Source organism: Orycteropus afer, unplaced genomic scaffold (assembly GCF_000298275.1).
Source record: "Orycteropus afer afer isolate SDZICR_OR568_19922 unplaced genomic scaffold, OryAfe1.0 scaffold00054, whole genome shotgun sequence".
Taxonomy (NCBI): Eukaryota; Metazoa; Chordata; class Mammalia; order Tubulidentata; family Orycteropodidae; genus Orycteropus; species Orycteropus afer.
Genome location: NW_006921641.1, coordinates 5,224,760 through 5,243,410, shown reverse-complemented (window position 1 = coordinate 5,243,410; position 18,651 = coordinate 5,224,760). Strand labels below are relative to the sequence as shown.

The window sequence follows — 18,651 nt, the reverse complement described above, 5'->3', positions numbered from 1 at the left end:
CAAACACACCAGTCACTCCTCAGAAGGAAGATGGGGCAATCTACTTCCGTAGTGATACTGCCTTGGAAACCCAAGGAGGGGTTGCTATGAGTCATGTCTGACTTGACGGTGCATAACAACAACAACAGACCAATGGAATAGAATTGAGAACCCAGAAATAGATTCATCCACCTATGGTCAGCTGACCTTTGACAAAGGGCCAAAATCCATTAAATGGGGAAGAAAATGTTTAATAAATGGTGCTGGCAAAACTGGAGATCCATTTGCAGAAAAATGAAACAAGATTTGCACCTCACACCACACACAAAAACGAACTCCAGATGGATCAAAGACTTAAATGTGAATACTAAAACTATAAAGTTCCTCAAGGAAAAACTAGGGGAAAATTTAGGGGCCCTAATATATGGCATAAATAGACTATTAAGCATAACCCAAAATACACAAACAGCAGAGAGCAACTAAATGAATGGGACCTTCCAAAAATTTAATTTTTATGTGTTTCCAAAGACTTCTCCTAAAGAGTCAAAAGAGAACCTACAGATTGGGAAAAAATATTTGGTAATGACATATCTGACCAGGGATTTATCTCTAGAATTTATAGAAAACTCCAACACCTCAATAACAAAAAGACATATAATCCAATTAAAAAATGGGCAGAAGACATGAATAGACACTTCACTGAGGAGGACATTCAGGTGGCCAACAAACATATGAAGAAATGCTCACAATCATTAGCCATTAGAGAAATGCAAATCAAAACAACAATGAGATACCATCTTGCTCCAGCACCAGTAGCAAAGTTCAACGACACAGAAAATAAACAAATGCTGGCAAGGATGCAGAGAGATTGGGACTCTCATACACTCCTGATGAGACTGTAAAATGGTACAACCACTGTGGAAAGCAGTGTGGCGGTTCCTTCAAAAGTTTGAATAAGAAATACCATTTGACCCAGCCATTCCATACTAGGTATATATCCTAAAGAAGTGAGAGCCATGACAAGAACAGATATATGCACACTCATGTTCATCGCAGCACTATTTATAATAGACAAAAGATGGAAACAACCTAGGTGTCCATCAACTGAGGAACAGATAACCAAACTATGATATATACACACAATGGAATACTATGCAACTCTAAAGAATAACATAGAATCTGCAAAACACCGCATAACATGGATGAAATTGGAGGACATTATGCTGAGTGAGATAAGTCAATCACAGAAGGACAAATATTGTATTAGTCTGTTATTGTAAAAGTCAAGGAAAAGTTTATATATAGAAGGAAATTTTCTTTGTTGGTTACCAGGGGTGAGAGGGAGGGTAGGGAACACTGTTAGGCAGGTAGAGACAAGTATTGATTTGGGCGAAGAGAAGGGTAATGTACCAAATGTGAGTGATCAACAAGGTGGCATTGAGGAAAAGGAAGACATTGAGAGGTACAGGTAAGGACAACAAAGATGAACTTTTTTGCACATGCAGTACTGCATTGTCAGTGAAGGCAAACATGTGTATATGGGTGGATAGAGGAGTGGACAGGCTGAATTATTAGATACTTCTATGCAATAGGGAGTGTACCCAAGACCATGTATAGGGTGGCAGACAATGGTTCTAATTTTTTCTGTGAATATTTGGTTTTCTTCATTCTTCTTTGCTCTGGATGAGGAGAGACCTAGCGTTGCATCTAGATAGCTGCTTGTAAGTTTTTAAGATCCAAGTCTCTACTCACCAAAGTAGGAGTTGAAACAATAATTTGTGTAGTACATTATGCCAGTTGAGCTTGATGTTCCCTGTGACTATGGTCCCGAGACCACAGGTTCAACTACTCGGTCCCTCTAGGTAGCTGGCTGTGACCAAGAAGTGACTACAAACTTGTCCATTGTCAGCTCTGCTATCAACTGGGAATATTCACAGAAAAAATTAGTCCAAGTGACTGGTACACCATGCGTTCCTCAGCCTATACAACTATGAGACCAGTAGAACTAGGTGGTGCCTGGCTACCACTGTCAACCACTTGGAGGGGGATCTATGTAGGAGATCCTGGATAGAGAGGGAGAGCAATGTGGAACAAAACTCAAACTCCTTATGAAAAAAAAGGGGGGTGGGCCCAGGTTTGCTGGTCCAATAGAGCCTGGTGGAACCACTGAAACTATGGCCCCTAGCTGCCCTTCGGGTCTGGAATTGAACCCACACATGTGGCTTCCAGCCAAACAAAAGACAGGCCTATCAGTTGAACATTTACCCAAGGTAGATACATTCCTTGGAGAGAACAATCATGGGAAAAGAAAGGCTGTTTGTGCACAGGGAGACAGCTCAGGGGGCAGGAGTGCATGGAGGGATGGACATAGGGAAGAAGTAACTATCGGGAGGAAGTGGGAGGGAAGCTGTTGCATTGGGGTGAATTGTAGTCAATGTCATGAGACAAAGTGTGTGTGAACTGCTGTATGGAAAGTAAATTTGCTCTATAAACTATCACCCAAATTACAATTTTAAAAAAAAAGTAAAGCAAATCAAACAGAAGGAAGAAAATAGTAAAGAACAAAAATAAATAAAATTGAAAATAGAAAAAATCTATGAAAGAAGAGCTGATTCTCTGAAAAGTTAAAAAAAAATAAAATTAACTAACCTCCAGCAAGATTAACAGAAGAAAAGAGTAAGAAGACATAAATTCTCAATATAAGGAATGAAGCAGGAGTTGTAACTACAGACTTTAAAGACATCAAAAGAATAAGGAAATACTATAAACAATTGCTGTAATGTATAGCAAGGATCGTGGGGCTGGCACAGGACTGGGCAGTGTTTCGTTCTGCTGTACAAAGGGTTGCCATGAGTCAGAGACGACTCAATGGCATCTAACAACAACAACATAAACGTTTCTATTTGTATAAATTTGACCTAAAAGATCTTAAACGAATTGTAGAAGCATACAATGTTCAAGGATTGGAAGACTCCACATAATAAAGATGCCAGCTCTCCCCCAGACTGATACACAGTTTTGATAATTTCTATCAAAACCCAAAACATTTTTTATAGATATAGACAAGACTATTCTAAAATTTATAGGAAAAGGTAAAGGAACTGGAACAGCTAAAACTATTCTGAAAGAGAAAATAAAGAGGAACAATTTCACATGATTTCAACACATTATAAAACCACAGTAATCAAAACTGAATAGTATAGTGGTGGGAATAGACACATAGATCCACCAAACAGAATAGAGAATTCAGAAATAGACTCACACAAATATGCCAAACTGATTTTTGTCATCAAAAATTCAAAAGAAATGTGATGGAGGAAGAAGGACTTTTTCAATAAATTGTGCTGCAACAATTGGACTTTAATAGCAAAAAAAAAAAACAACCCTGCTAACCTAAGCCTCTACTTCATACAAAAAATCAACTCAAAATGAATCATGGACTTACGCATAAAATATAAAACCAAACTTTTAGAAAGAAACATAGAAAATCTTTGGAAACTAGGCTAAGGAAAGTCTTAGAATTGACACCAAAAGTATGATCTTTAAAAAGAAAAAAAAATAGTAAGTTGGATTTCATCAAAGTTTTAAACAAGACAACTTTTGCTCTGTGACAGGTCCTATTAAGAGGACAAAAAGACAAACTACGCACTGGGAGAAAATATTTGCAAACTACTTATATGGCAAAGGACTAGTCACTAAAAGATCTAAAGAACAGTCAAAATTGAACAGTAAAAATCAAACAACCCTTTTTTTTTTTTAAATAGGCAAATGTCTTGAACAGATATTTCACCAAACAAATGCTCAACATTATTATCCCTTAGGAAAATGCTAATTAAAACCAAAATGAGGTATCATTGCATAATTATCAAAATGGCTAAAGTAAAAATATTGACACCACCAAATGCTGTCATGGAAGTGGAGAAATTAAATCACTCATATATTATGAGTGGGAGTGTAAATGGTATAGACACTATGGAAAACAGTTCAGCAGCTTCTTAAAAAACCAAATATAAAACTACCATATGACACAGCAATTGCTCTCCTGGCATTTGTCACTGAGAAATGACAAGGCATATTCACATAAAAACATGTACATTGATATTTATATCAACTTTATTTTTAATAGACAAAAACTGGAAACAACTCAGATGTTCTTGTGGGTGAATGATTAAACAAATTGTAGTACATCAATACTATGAAATTGTGTTCCTCAGCAATGGAAAGGAATGAACTACTGATAACACACAACAACCTGGATGAATCTCTAGAGAATTACGATAAAATTAAAAAATCGAACCCAAAGGACTATATACTGTATCCTTAAGTTTATATAACATTCTCAAAATAGCAAAAATATAGAAATGATGAACAGAGTAGTGGTTGCCAAGAGTTAAGGAGAGGTGATTGTAGGAGGGAAGTAGGTGTGATGATAAAAGGGCAACATGAAGGATGCTTGTGGTGATGGAAATGTTCTGTATCTTTATTTTACCAATGTCAATATCCTGGTTGTGATACTGTAATAAAGTACTGAAAAATGGATACTAGGTAAAGGGTACATGGGATCCCTCTGTTACTTCTTACAACAGCATGTGAATCTCCAATACCATGAAATAAAAAGTTTAATTAAAAAGTGGTACAGTGGTTTCAAGCCAAACAGAAGACAGGCATTGAGTTGAACATTTACGTGAGGTAGATACACTCCTTGGAGAGAACAATCATTGAGAAAGGAGGGCTGCCTATGCATAGGGAGACAGCTCAGGGGGCAGGAGTCCATGGAGGGATGGACACTAGGAAGAGGTAACTATGGGGAGGAAGTGTGAGGGGAGCTGTTGCATTGTGGTAAACTGTGGTCAACGTCATGAGACAAAGTATATGTAAACTGCTGTATGGAAAGTGAATTTGCTCTGTAAATCTTCACCCAAATCACAATAAAAATAATAATAAAAAAAGAAAACAACAACAAAAAAGTGGTACAACATGATCTTGGTTGCTAAGTTATAGATGAAGAGATATGTTGCTTGGTACCAAAAGAACCCAATGAGCAGTGCAGAACCCAGGTCCTCTGAATCCCACTTCAGCTATAAAGACACAACTACCACTACTGTCGATAATTTAGGCATCATTTCTGTTGGCAAGTATTCATAAAGTGTCCATTGGGTATTAAACACCGTGGAAGGTATTGATGTTGTAAAGAAGAATAAGTTATGTTTATTGCTCTCAAAGAGTTCACAACCAAGTAAGGGAGACCAAAAACTAGACTTGTAACCACAATGTGTGGTAATAAGTACTATAAATGTTCAGGAGCATAAAGAGACTAAGATAGCATTTGTGCTGCATAGTAAAGAATCAGTAGGAGTCCACCAGATGTAGATGGAAGGGAAGTGTGTTTTAGGTACAGAAAATATCACATACAAAGTCAGTGAAAGGTACAAGAGAAAGGCCTGTTTGAGCACCAGAGGTCTGTAACATGTCTGAAGAGAAGGAAACAAGGGAACACAGAAAGTGGGATAAAAGAGATGAAACTGGAAGGTAAATTGTAATCATCCAAGTGTTTTGAAAATTGTGTAAAATGTCTGTAATGTTTCTTCTGGCAAGAGCAAGTTTTAGAAATGTTTTATTTTTCTTCTTTTTTGTTCTTGTTTTTGGTGATTACAAAAGCAATTCACAGTGCAATAAGCAATCAAAGAATTAAAAGACATCCAGATTGGGAAGGAAAAAGTACAGCTTTCTTTTTCATGGATGGTATGATACTGTCTATAGAAAATGCTAAGGAATCCCCCAAAACCACTAGAACTAATAAATGAGTTCAATAAGGTCACAGGACATAAAAGCAATTATATTGCAATACACTAGCAATAAATAATCCAAAAATGAAACTAAGAAAACAATTCCATTCACATCAGCATCAAAAAGAATTAAATGCTTAGGAAGATTCAACAAAATGTAAGACTTGTACCTGAAAACTATAAAAACATTACTGAGAATAATTAGAGATCTAAATATGGAGAGATTTTCCATATCTATTAATTGGAAGACTCAATATTATTAAGATGGCAATTTTCCCCAAACTAATCTATACATTCAACACATTCCTTTCAAAATCCCAGCAATTCTTTTTCAGAAATTACCAAGCTAATCTTTTTTAAAAATGTATATGAAAAGGCAAAGGAACTAAAATAATCAAAGCAATCTTGTAAAAGAAGAAAGTTATTAGACTTATACTACAAATTTCAAAATTTATTATAAAGCTAAGTAGTCAAGATAGTGTATACCAGCAGAAAGATAGACGTGTGAGTCAATTTAAAAAAAATATTGAGAGTCTGGAGATAAACTGTCACATTTATGGTCAACTGATTTTATGCAACGATACCAAGACAATTCAGTGGGGTATATGACAGTCTTTTCAACAAATGGCAAAGGAACAACTGGATATCTCCATGCATACCTCCTACCATACACAAAAATTAACTCAAAAGGAACCTAAAAAACTTTTAGAAGGTAATATGGCAAATTTTTTTATGATCTTGGGCTAGCCAAAAATTTCTTAGATATGACACCAAAAGTATGGGAAAAAATGGTAAATTAGACTTCATTAAAATTAAAATATTTGCACTTCAAATGACACTAATAAGGTAAATAAAAAGATAAGACAGATCAGGGCAAAAGTATTTTTAAACTCTGCATTTAATAAAGGATTTATATCCAGAATGTATAAAAAAACTCTTATAGTTCAATAACATGAACACAAATAACCCAATTAAAAACTGGGCAAAATATTTTATTAATATTTCAACAAGAAAATACACAAGTAACTAGTTAACACATTAATAGATACTTAACATCATTAGTCATTAGAGAAATAGAAACTAAAAGCACAGTGAGATATCACCTCATACCCACTAAATGGCTATGATAGATGATAGATAGATAGACAAACCAGACAATCAGTACCAAGTATTGGTAAATATGTGGAGAAACTAGAGCCTTCATACACTTCTGGTTGGAATATAAAATGGTACAGTCACTTTGAAAAATAGTTTGGCCATTTCTTAAATAGCTAAACATTAATTCACAAGACTCATCAATTATGTTCCTAGGAAGTTACTCATAAGAAATTAAAGTGTCTATCTGTACAAAGACTTGTATATGAATGTTCTGATCAGCATTACTCATAATAGCTAAAAATTAGAAACAGCTCAAATGTCCATCAAATGGTGAATGGAGAAACAAATGTAGTATATCTGTACAGTAGTGTACTGTTCAGTAATAAAATAATAAAGAATGAAGTACCGATACATGCTATAACATGAAAAAACCTCAGAAACATTATGTTGAGTGAAAGAAGCCAGACACAAAAGACTATATTGTGTATGATTCTCTCTATAAGAATTACCAAGACAAGAAAAACCTAAAATACAGTAGTGGTTGTCTGAGGCTGGGGGTGGGAATGGAAGTGACTGCAAATGGGCACAAGACATCATTTTGGGAGTAAAAATACGTCTAAAAACATTTGTGATAAGGCTTGCACTATTCTTTAAATTTGCTAAAAATTATTGAAATATGCACTTGAACAAATTTTATCATAGGTAGATTATACTTCAATTTAGATCATCATTGAAAATTCAAACATCACAGAAATGTGCAATGTGGAAAACGACAGTGTGTACCCCTCTTCATCCCACTCTACAATGATTACTATCTACAGTTGGGTGTCTCTATACCTTCATACTCCACATAGATATAATACTATACATACACATACATACTTTACATCTAGTTTTCTTGCTTGGCAAAATATCTTGAGCAAGAAGGATGGATTTCTAATGTAAGAAATAATTGATTAATATCATCTTTGCTTTTGAGAGCAACCAAAGATCTGAAAGGAAAAACCAGTGAGGAGGCTATTGCAACAAGAAGAGGGAGCCTTTAAGAGGACCTGGCTGTTGCAGTGGTGGAGACTGTGTGTGTCAAAGGCTATAAGGAACACCCTTGATCTCCAGTCACTCTGGGATGCAGGAGGCAGCCTCTACTTACACTCTGAGAGAGATCCAGGGTGTTCCCCGCGTTGCAGTAGTGATCCACCTCCAGAGCCACAATCTTCCCAGTCTTCATGAAGCCAACCTGATAAAAAGCAGAGTGATTTCTCAATATCCTCTTTCCTCTGTCTCTCTCTAATCCTCTCCTGCCACTTAAGCTATCTGGAGGGGACAAAAAGTATAAGAAATCACACTAAGGGTATAATTTACAAAGAAACAGAGAGATAATCAGAGCTAAATAGGTGAAGAAGAAAGAGATGAACATCTCCACTGACACACTGTTGTGCTCTTGGTTTGTCCATCCTAAATACTCCTCCCCTTACTCCTCCTTCCCTCTACATACTTCTGGTTCTGGTTCTAAGAGAGAGAATGTGGAGGCAGAAAGGAGAAAGCCAGTCTTGACAGAGCAGGGAGGCGAGATATTGGGAAGAGATGGTAGGGAAGGGACTCCCTTCACAGCATCAGCATGAGTGTCCTTTCACATCTCTGGCCCTATGAAACCATTGCAATCCATTTATAAGAGTTATAAGTGAGGAAACTGGGATTCCAAATGATCAGATTATTTTTTTCAGGCACACAGAATTTGGGAATACTATCCCTCTTAGGGAGTTAAATCATGAAACAAATTGAGAATAGATTCAAGGGGAGATGTTCAAAGTCAACTCATGAAGAGAGAAGGCTCCCAGTTTCACAAAGCAGAACTGAAACCTATAAGGCTGTACTGCTGTGCAGAAGGGAAAGTCAGCACAGGAAATGGTCATACATCAAAGCTCAGAAAGGAGTGTCCCACCAGGAAATTAGGGGAGTGTCCAGCATTCATGGTCGGGCAACCTAACAACCTGTACCCATCCAAGCTTCAGGGAAGTCTAATTTCTCATTGTAAATTACTAAGCAGTCATTTTAACTTTTACTTTACATCAGACTATGAACATGTTAACATTAAGGCATCCTAAGTGATAGATTTACTCAGAATCTCCTGACAATCATGTTTTGGAGCCTGACTCCAAAAGCAAATTTGCAAATGGAGTGAACATCACCCTGTGACATCTCTTTGGAAGTAGCCCATCAGCATCCCCTTACCACACCTCTGTGTTGCTGCTCTTGGCCTATTTTAATTTCTCTCATTGCTATTTCTCCTTTGAACTTCTACAGATGGTCATGAAAAGACTGCCCAGGATCCCTGGGCCTTTGTCCACAGGTCCTGCCCACCCTGGCACAGCCTCCAACATCTAGAACCTTGTATCGTGCCCAGAAGGGATGTCTGCCACCAGTTATCAGCATGTCCTCATCACGGTCCAGCATGCAGCGAACGGGGCGGCCAGTCCTAAGAGAGATTCTCATAGGTTAAATGCTATTGAGCCTTGTACAAAAGCCTAGCCCTGTGAGTCTCAGCAGAGTGTAAACAGTACAGAAGCCTTCTTTTTCCATCTGGAACAATGCTTCGGTGTCTAAGCACTGTGCTGGATCCAGTGTGGGGGGTGGCATGGTAGGATATAATACATGTCCTTGTCCTTGGGGACCTCATAGCCAGGCAGGGTAGATAAGATGTAGACACAGGGATCAGAATACTAAGAAATATGTAACATTATCCACACCTCTATGTTCCAAAGAGCTCTGGTGATACAGCAGTTAAGATGTTTGGCTGCTAACCAAAAGGTCAGTGGTTCAAATAAATCAGCTGTTCCATAGGAGAAGATGAGACAGTCTGCTTTGGATTTGCAGCCTTGGAAACCCTATAGGGTCTCCATGAATTGGAATCAACTCAATAGCAATGAGTTTAGTTTTGGTTTGGATGCCCTAAAAACCAAACCTATTGCCTTTGAGTTGATTCTGAGTCAAGGCAATGCCATGTGTGTGAGAATAGAACTGTGTTCCATAGGGTTTTCCGTGGCTGATTTTCAGATGTAGATAGATTGCTAAATCTTTCTTTCAAGGACCCTCTGGGTGAACTCAAACCTCCAACCTCTTGGTTGGCTGTGAGTGCATTGCCTGTTTGTACTACTCAGGGCCTCCCCCTATTCCACAGAGTTCTAAAAATAGAGGGTTGTGAGAATTCAAAACAAGAGGAAACTACTTCCAAAAGGGGAAAACCCAGAGAGCCTTCCTGGCACAGATGGCATTATTCTGGGGTTGTTGGTAGAAGTGGGCCTTGAAACTCACTTGTGTGCAGCCAGGGCTACTGCTGTGGACACCACAGTGCTCCGAGTCTCCTTCCCACCAAAGCCTCCTCCCATTCTCTTCACTCGGACCACAATCCGATTTGCTGGAACCCCCAACATATTTGCAACAAAGCTCTATGAACAAATGAAAAACATTTATATTGACTGCATCATCTGAATTTGTTTCATTCCAATGTGCACAGGCCTAGTTATGGTGGGAATGCTGAACTGAATTCTTTGAATTCAGAAGTAAATTCTCCTTCCCCATTCCATGTAGTCCTCCAATTAGTGGTGCTGAGTCTCAGCCCTCTCAGTCACTGGAGTCTGAACTCAGACTCTTATTTTTAACCAGAGGGACTAGCCACAGGTCACAGCATACTTTCAGAGGCAGAACACAATCCATCTTGCTGGACCAGTGGGTCAAGATGGGAGGATCTGTTGTCAAAAACACTGGCAGTCACTATCAGGTTACAATTAGTACAGAAATGGGGGATATTAGAGCTGCAGCAGATCATTTAGTGGACCCTGTGACCATCACCTTCAACATGATTTGACCATGGCCATACAGCTCTGGAATGAATATAGCTAACATTTAAACAACAACAACAACAGTCCAAGTATTAAAATTCATCTAATTCTTACAACAACCCTATCAAGCTCCATTTTCCTGATGAGGAAATTGAAGTTGTAAGATTAAGTAACAAGCTCAGTGACACCAGTGTGTTGGTGACAGAGCTGGCATCAACACCCTCACCCAGGATGTTACTCCTGCTGGGACCAATTAGATCTCCCTCTCCCCATTCCCCACACTGCCACTCCTGACCTGCAAGGAGCTCCCAGGTGCCTTCCCAAGGCCTTCACTGACGCACAGGACCCCTACCTGAGTCTTCATGGTGTTTTGTGTAGACACAAAGAGCTCCATCTCCCCTTCCTCTCTTTTTGGGACAGCAATGGTGCAGTGAGTCTCCAGGTAGAAGTGCTCTTGACCACCGATATATAACTCACCTTGGAGAGCAAGGAGACAACCCTCTGTAAGCCCATCACTGTGGGGACACAAGTCTGCTTAGGGAGGGTGTAGACTCTGCCAAGTGCCCTGGGCAGGAGCCAACTGCTCACTGGTAATTTCTTGGTTCCATGGCTGAGTGGAAAGGGTTGGCAGACTTGGACATCTGCAAGCTGAGAATTCCCACAACAAAGAAATAGGAATGACATTGAAATGCATCTGGGCTAAGCTCTTTTCTCACTGCAACCAGAAAGAATAGGACTTTAAAAAATTATCTTGTGAAATTTTGGAAAAAATAAAGAAGGAATGAACAGACGTGAGTAGAAGGCTGAAAATGAAAGTGTCAATAACTGATGATATCACACAGGTTGGAGGGTGAACTTACTATTGCAATGCTGAGTTGTGTGTGAGTGCAATGTGGTAACTGGGTAATAACAACAGGCAATCTAGAAGACAATCCCAGGAGAGGACTCATCAGTCAAGAGCTGAACAGGAAATGAGAGGGAAGAAGGGAGGCTAGTGCGGAAGGATGAGCACTAGCTGGGGATGGGTAAGGACTGCCTCCAGGCAGATGGCAAGGAGCTAAGAGTCTGAGTGGTGAGAGGCATGACAGAACCAGGGCTGGTCAGACACCTGTAGACAGTGTCTTCACTGACAGTCTCCCAGATCAGAATACAGCACTACCTCTTTAGAATCACTTGGGTATATCTAGCCTAGAGACAGAAAGTGGATTTAAGATAACTGAAGATCTTTCCCAACCAACCGTCTACTTTATATATATATAAACATTGGAGGGACTCTGTATAGATTGAATTATGTGCCCTCAAAATATGTTTGTAAATCCTACCCCAACTCTGTAATATTTTCCCATTTTCCTATAGATTTTCTTTGTTATATTAATGAGGCCACAGTAAACCAATCACTTTTGAGATCTACAAGAAGCAGATTAGGCGCAGCAGCAAGGAAGGACAGATGAGGGAAGGTAGGTGCTACACCACATAAAGATCACCAAGGAACTAAGGAATACAAGCTGCAAAGAGATCGAGATCTTCTCTAGAGCCCACACGGAAATAAAGCCTTCCACTAGAGCCAGTGCCCTGAATTCAGACTTCTAAAATCCTACACTGTGAGAACATAAATTCCTATTTGTAAAAGCCACTCACTTGTGGTATGTCTGTTATAGCAGCAGTCAGAAACTAAGATAGACTTTTTCTCGTCTATGTTAGGAAATCACCTGCCTTGTCCTGGGTCAATCTCTTGAATTTGATTCTAAAACCAGGGCAGCCCTCCACAATCCCAGGACTGGCCCATCCCCATTGCTGTACCTGAAACAACATTATCTGCTTCAGCAAATCCCTTCTTGAGGTCTCCTTTCTCAATCTTCACCTCAGGCCCATAAAAAGACTTGTTCTTTATAGCATCCTAAAGATCAAAAAGAAGTTTTAGTAATTTGTCTTTTAGTGGGAGGATAGTGGTTTCTGACTTGGTAAAAAGAAGCTCTCTGAACTGTTGCTTCTCTCTTCTCACATATGAATCTCTAAGCTTCGTACATGAGGTTACGGGGTATATGGGGTTAAAATAACTTCTCCTTTAGTCCAGGGAATCATACTCTTCTATTTTCTCAGAGTAAATGTACAACCCTGGATCATGGCAGGGCAGGGAGGGTGGGAAGGAAGACCCAGTTTGGTCATTGGAGGAATACACCCAGCATCATGATGGGGAAGGTTTCATAGGAGCATAGAATCTCAGAGCTGGAAGATATTTTAAAACTCATCTATCAAATCCCCAGCTGCTGCCCAAATCTTCTTTGAAAAATAAGTTGCCATTTAGCCAGTGCTGATTCATGGCAACTCCATGGTGTCAGAGTAAAATGGTACTCCAATAGATTTTCAATGGCTGATTTTTCAAGGCTTTCTTCCAAGGTGCATCTGTGTAGACTTGTACCCCTAACCTTTTGGCTAGCAGTCATGGGCTTACACATCTCTAGGGCATCCTAATGAATCTGCCTGCAGAAACAGGAAGCTCACTGCTCTGCACAAGCAGCCCATTCTCAGTTACCTCAATTGTGATAATGGCTGGAAGTTCTTCGTAGGTGATTTTCACTCCATGAGCTGCTCTCTGTGCATGTTCTGGGGTGTCAGCAACCACAGCACCAATGATGTGTCCAACACAAGTCACCTAGGTGCAAAGCCAGATTATTAAAAACATAACTGAGTTCCTCATGAAGCAAATTATTTTAAATTGTTCAAAAAGGCGACAAAAGTCCTGGCCCCCACAATCTTCTATTAAGACCTTCTTATTTTAGGAATGGGTCCTGAGATCTTTTGTTTCCTTTATCCTACTAATTAGAGTTCTGTGCCTCTTCATAAGGTTTAGAATCTATAGAGATGGAACAGGAATTAGAGATCTTTAGTTTCAGCATGGCAAACAGATTTTATCTCAAGGGCCAAAACCAAACCAAACTCAATGCTGTTGAGTCAGATCTGACTCATAGAGACCCCTCTTTGGGTTTCCGAGGCAGTATCACTAAGGAATTAGATTGCCCAACCTTCCTTCCAAGGAGTGGTTGGTGGGTTTGAACTGCCAGCCTTCTAGCTGGCAGTCAAATGCCTTAGACACTATGCCACCAGAGCTCCCTCTCAAGGGCCAGTTCTGCTTATTTAATACTGGCAGCCTTTAAGCTGTGCCAGATAGAATGTGGTGATTGATTAGTGATGTCTGCCATGAGCAGAATGGGAAGAATGGCACCATGAAGTGTATTTGTCAACTTGGATCTACTCCAACTTTCTTGCTATTCATATGAAAGACCCAGACTCAGAAAGCAAGGTTACGTGTGGCTAGTTAGTAAATCATTATTAGATCTTAGGTCCCGATTCCCAGTTTCATTTTCTTTCACCACACCCTCTCTTTCGTGTTCTATTTCCTGGATTTGCATGGAAAGATTTCCAAAGGCAACAATTATGTCTTTGTTGTTGTTAAGTGCCGTCGAGTCGTTTCCGACTCATAGCGACCCCATGCACAGCAGAACGAAACACTGCCCGATCCCACGCCAGCCCCACAATCCCTGCTATACTCGAGCCCATCATCGCAGCCACTGTATCAATCCATCTCCCTGAAGGCCTCCCCCTCTTTCGTAGACCCTCCACCCTACCAAGCATGACATCCTTCTCCAGGGAATGGTCCCTTCTTACAACATGACCAAAATAGGTGAGATGAAGTCTGGCCATTCTTGCTTCCAAGGAGCATTCTGGCTGCACTTCCTCCAGGACAGATCTGTTAGTTCTTTTAGCAGTCCACGGTACTTTCAGCATTCTTCGCCAGCACCACAACTCAAAAGCATCAACTCTTCTTCGGTCTTCCCTATTCATTGTCCAGCTCTCACATGCATATCAGGCGATTGGAAATATCATGGCTTGTGTCAGGCGCACCTTAGTCCTCAAGGAGATATCCTTGCTCCTCAGTACTTGAAACAGTTCCTTTGAAGTTGACTTTCCCAATGCTACACGTCGTCTAATGTCCTGACTGCTGCTTCCGTTGGCATCGATTGTAGAACCAAGCAATGTGAATTCCTTGACAACCTCAATCTTCTCTCCATTTATTGTGATGCTGCTCATTGGTCCAGTTGTGAGGATTTTTGTTTTCTTTATGTTGAGATGTAATCCATACTGCAGACTGTGTTCTTCGACGTTCATCAGTAGGTGCCTTAAGTCATCCTCACTTTCAGCAAGCAAAGTTGTATCGTCTGCATATCTCAGGTTGTTAATGATTCTTCCTCCAATCCTGATACCATGTTTTTCTTCATATAGTCCAGCTTCTCGTATTATTTGCTCAGTATATAGATTGAATAAGTGTGGAGAAAGAATACAACCCTGACACACTCCCTTCTTGATTTTAAACCATGTAGTGTCCCCTTGTTCTGTTCGAACGACAGCCTCCTGGTCAAGGTACAGATTCCTCATGAGTACAATCAAGTGCTCAGGGATTCCCATTCTTCTCAATGTTATCCATAATTTGTCATGAGCCACTCAATCAAATGCCTTTGCATAGTCAATAAAACACAAGTAAACATCTTTCTGGTATTCTTTGCCTTGAGCCAAGATCCATCTGACAACAGCTATGATATCCCTTGTTCCACGTCCTCTTCTGAATCTGGCTTGAACCTCTGGAAGTTCTCTATCAATATACTGCTGCAAACGTTTCTGAACATTATCCATGAAGAAAGCAAGAGATCACTAAAAAGACAAGAAAAGAAGAGAAGACCAAAGTGGATGACAGAAGAGACTCTGAACCTTGCCCTTGAGCGGAGAATCGCTAAAGCAAATGGAAGAAATGGAAAGGTAAAAGAGCTGAACAGAAGATTTCAAAGAGCAGCTCAAGTAGACGAAGCCAATTACTATAATGAAATGTGCAAAGACCTGGAGTCTGAAAACCAAAAAGGAAGAACACGCTCAGCATTTCTCAAGCTGAAAGAACTGAAGAAAAAATTGAACCCTCGAGTTGCAATATTGAGAGATTCTATGGGCAAAATATTGAATGATGCAGCAAACATCAGGAGAAGATGGCAGGAATACACAGAGTCACTGTACCAAAAAGAACTGATCGATCTTCATCCATTTCAAGAAGTGGCATATGATCTAGAACCAATGGTAATGAAGGAAGAAGTCAAAGCTGCAATGAAAGAACTGGCGAAGAACAAGGCTCCGGGAATTGATGGCATACCGATTGAGATATTTCAACAAACAGATGCCCCATTGGAGGCACTCACTCAGTTATGCCAAGAGATTTGGAGGACAGCTACCTGGCCAACTGACTGGAAGAGATCCATATTTGTGCCCATTGCAAAGAAAGGTGATCCCACAGAATGTAGAAATTATAGAACAATATCATTAATATCACATGCAAGTAAGATATTACTGAAGATAATTCAGAAACAATTATGTCTAGATGCCCCAAAAGCAGTAGCTACCAAATGCTGATTCTCAAGCTTCAATGTACATGAATACTTTTTTTTTTCCTCTAGATTTGTAGAATAGTAAGTATTGTTTTCTTTTCTTTTAATCATCCACTTCCCATAATATCTTAATGGATCTTCTTCAGGGAATATTTTTGTCCAATGTCCCCAAATAAACAGCAAAAAGATTGTTGTCCAACTCATCACTTTTTAATATGAGGTTTTTTGACAATACAAAATAATGCCTTGCATGGAAGTGTCTGATAAATATTTCTGGAGGACCTAGTTAACTTATCGAGTAGGTTGGTAAGTGCAGTAGTTCTTGAACCTGGCTGACTCTCGCTAACTAAAATGCTATCAATGCTCTCAGAGGCTCTTGAAGTTTGTAAAGCACATGTTCTGGAATCCTCATGGTTCATATTTATAGTTTTTTGGGCTTTCTTTCATTTACATAGTATTAAAGTGAATTTACCCTAAAGCAATACCTATCCCCCTCTAATTTGCAACATTTGACCTGAATTAGAATTATAAAGTGACAGTTTGAAGACTGTCATATGAGTAAAGTATATGGACTTTTGTAATAGCTACCTTGAATGTTCAGAAATATTTTTTGGGGGGTAGTGCAGAATTCCACAACTTGAGATCAACAGGTAAACTTTAATATAAGTGAAATATCAATACACATAGTGGTGATATTGTGATTTCTTGTCTGCTTAGTTTAATATATTCTTACATTTTAAAAAATAAAAGGTGTCAGTATACCCTAAAGAACTCAAGTACAATCATTAATCTTTTTTTTAAATGCCATTTAAGTATAGAGTGAGAAGGTCTGGTGGCATAGTGGGTAAGACATTTCACTGTTAACCACAATGTCAGTAGTTCAAACCCACTAGCTGCTCCACAGAAGGAAGAGGAGGCAATATACTTCTGTAAAGATTTGCAGCCTTGGAAACCCTATGGGGATTGCTATGAAGAAGGAATGGACTTGATGGCAGTTTTTCGGGGGTTTTTTTGTGTATGGTTTTTTTTTTTTTTTTTTTTTTTTTTTAGTATAGTTATCCTACTACGTAAAAACAGCAGTACTCAATGAAATAAACAAGCAAATACTGAGTTAAAACTAAAAGTGTCTCCAGGCATATTCTATCCCTTTACTAATTGTCCTGTTGTTATTACTCTTGTGTGTGTGTGTGTGTGTGTGTGTGTTCTGTTACTGTCCTTTAAGTGCTGTCGAGTTAGTTCTGACTCATAATGACCCTATGTGTAACAGAACTAAACACTGCCCAGTCCTGTGCCATCCTCACAACCATTGATATGTCTGAGCCCATTGTTGCAGCCACTGTGTCACTCCAGCTCATTGAGGGTATTCCTCTTTTTCACTGATCCTCTACTTCATTGTTGTTGTTGTTGTTGTCATGTGCCATTGAGTCAGACCTGACTCATTGAGACCCTTCCTTGGGTTTCCGAGGCAGTATCACTACGGAAGTAGATTGCCCAACCTTTCTTCTGAGGAGTAGCTGGTGGGTTTGAACCACCAGTCTTCTGGTTAGCAGTCAAGTGCCTTAGGCACTACACTCTGAGAGCTCCTCCTTTACACAGCATGATATCCTTCTCCAGAGATTGGTCCCTCCTGATGACATGTCCAAAGTATGTGAGATGAAGTCTCGCCATCCTCACTTCTAAGGAACATTCTGACTGTACTCTTCTAAGACAGATTTGTTCCTTCTTCTGGCAGTCTGTGGCATATTCAATATTCTTTGTCAGCATCATAATTCAAATGCACCAATTCTTCTTTGGTCTTCCTTTTCATTGTCCAGCTTTTGAATGCAAATGAGCCTATTGAAATACCATGGCTTGGGTCAGGCGAACCTTAGTCCTCAGAGTGAACATCTTTTGCTTTTAATACTTTAAAGAGGTCTTAATGCAGCAGATTTGCCCAGGGCCATAGGTCATGTGATTTCTCGATTGCTGCTTCCATGGGCATTGATTGTGGATCCAAGTAGAATGAAATCCTTGACAAGTTCAGTATTTTCCTATTTATCATGATGTTGCTTATTGGTCCAGTTGTGAGTATTTTTTTTTTTTGTTTTTGTTGAAATGTAATCCATAATGAAAGCTATAGTCTTTGATCTTCATCAGTAAGTGTTTCAAATTCTCTTCACTTTCAGCAAACAAAGCTGTTTCATCTGCCTATCACAGGTTGTTAATAAGTCTTCCTCCAATTCTTAATATTGTCCTTAATCCACTAATGGTTTTTAATATTGGCCAATTGGATGATGGCTGTAATATGTGAAAATGCATAATCTTTTCAAGATTCGACAGTTGACAGAATAAGCAAAAGTTAAAACTTAAGTATTCATTCCACGCTCAGCATTTCTCAAGCTGAAAGAACTGAAGAAAAAATTTAAGCCTCGAGTTGCAATATCGAGAGATTCTATGGGCAAAATATTGAATGATGCAGGAAACATCAAGAGAAGATGGCAGGAATACACAGAGTCACTGTATCAAAAAGAACTGATCAATCTT

At 39.3% G+C, this 18,651-nt stretch overlaps 1 protein-coding gene across 1 annotated transcript in view; it reads right to left on the bottom strand.

The window, feature by feature from the left end:
- XDH (xanthine dehydrogenase) overlaps positions 1 to 18,651 on the bottom strand; it is a 105,922-nt gene that overhangs the window by 46,498 nt on the left and 40,773 nt on the right. The window contains exons 19-24 of the mRNA XM_042780679.1: positions 13,236 to 13,355; positions 12,503 to 12,599; positions 11,055 to 11,179; positions 10,176 to 10,309; positions 9,252 to 9,339; positions 8,014 to 8,100 (exon numbers count right to left, since the gene is read on the bottom strand). Of these exons, the coding sequence (XP_042636613.1) occupies positions 8,014 to 8,100; positions 9,252 to 9,339; positions 10,176 to 10,309; positions 11,055 to 11,179; positions 12,503 to 12,599; positions 13,236 to 13,355 (651 nt within the window). The remainder of the gene's footprint in view (positions 1 to 8,013; positions 8,101 to 9,251; positions 9,340 to 10,175; positions 10,310 to 11,054; positions 11,180 to 12,502; positions 12,600 to 13,235; positions 13,356 to 18,651) is intronic.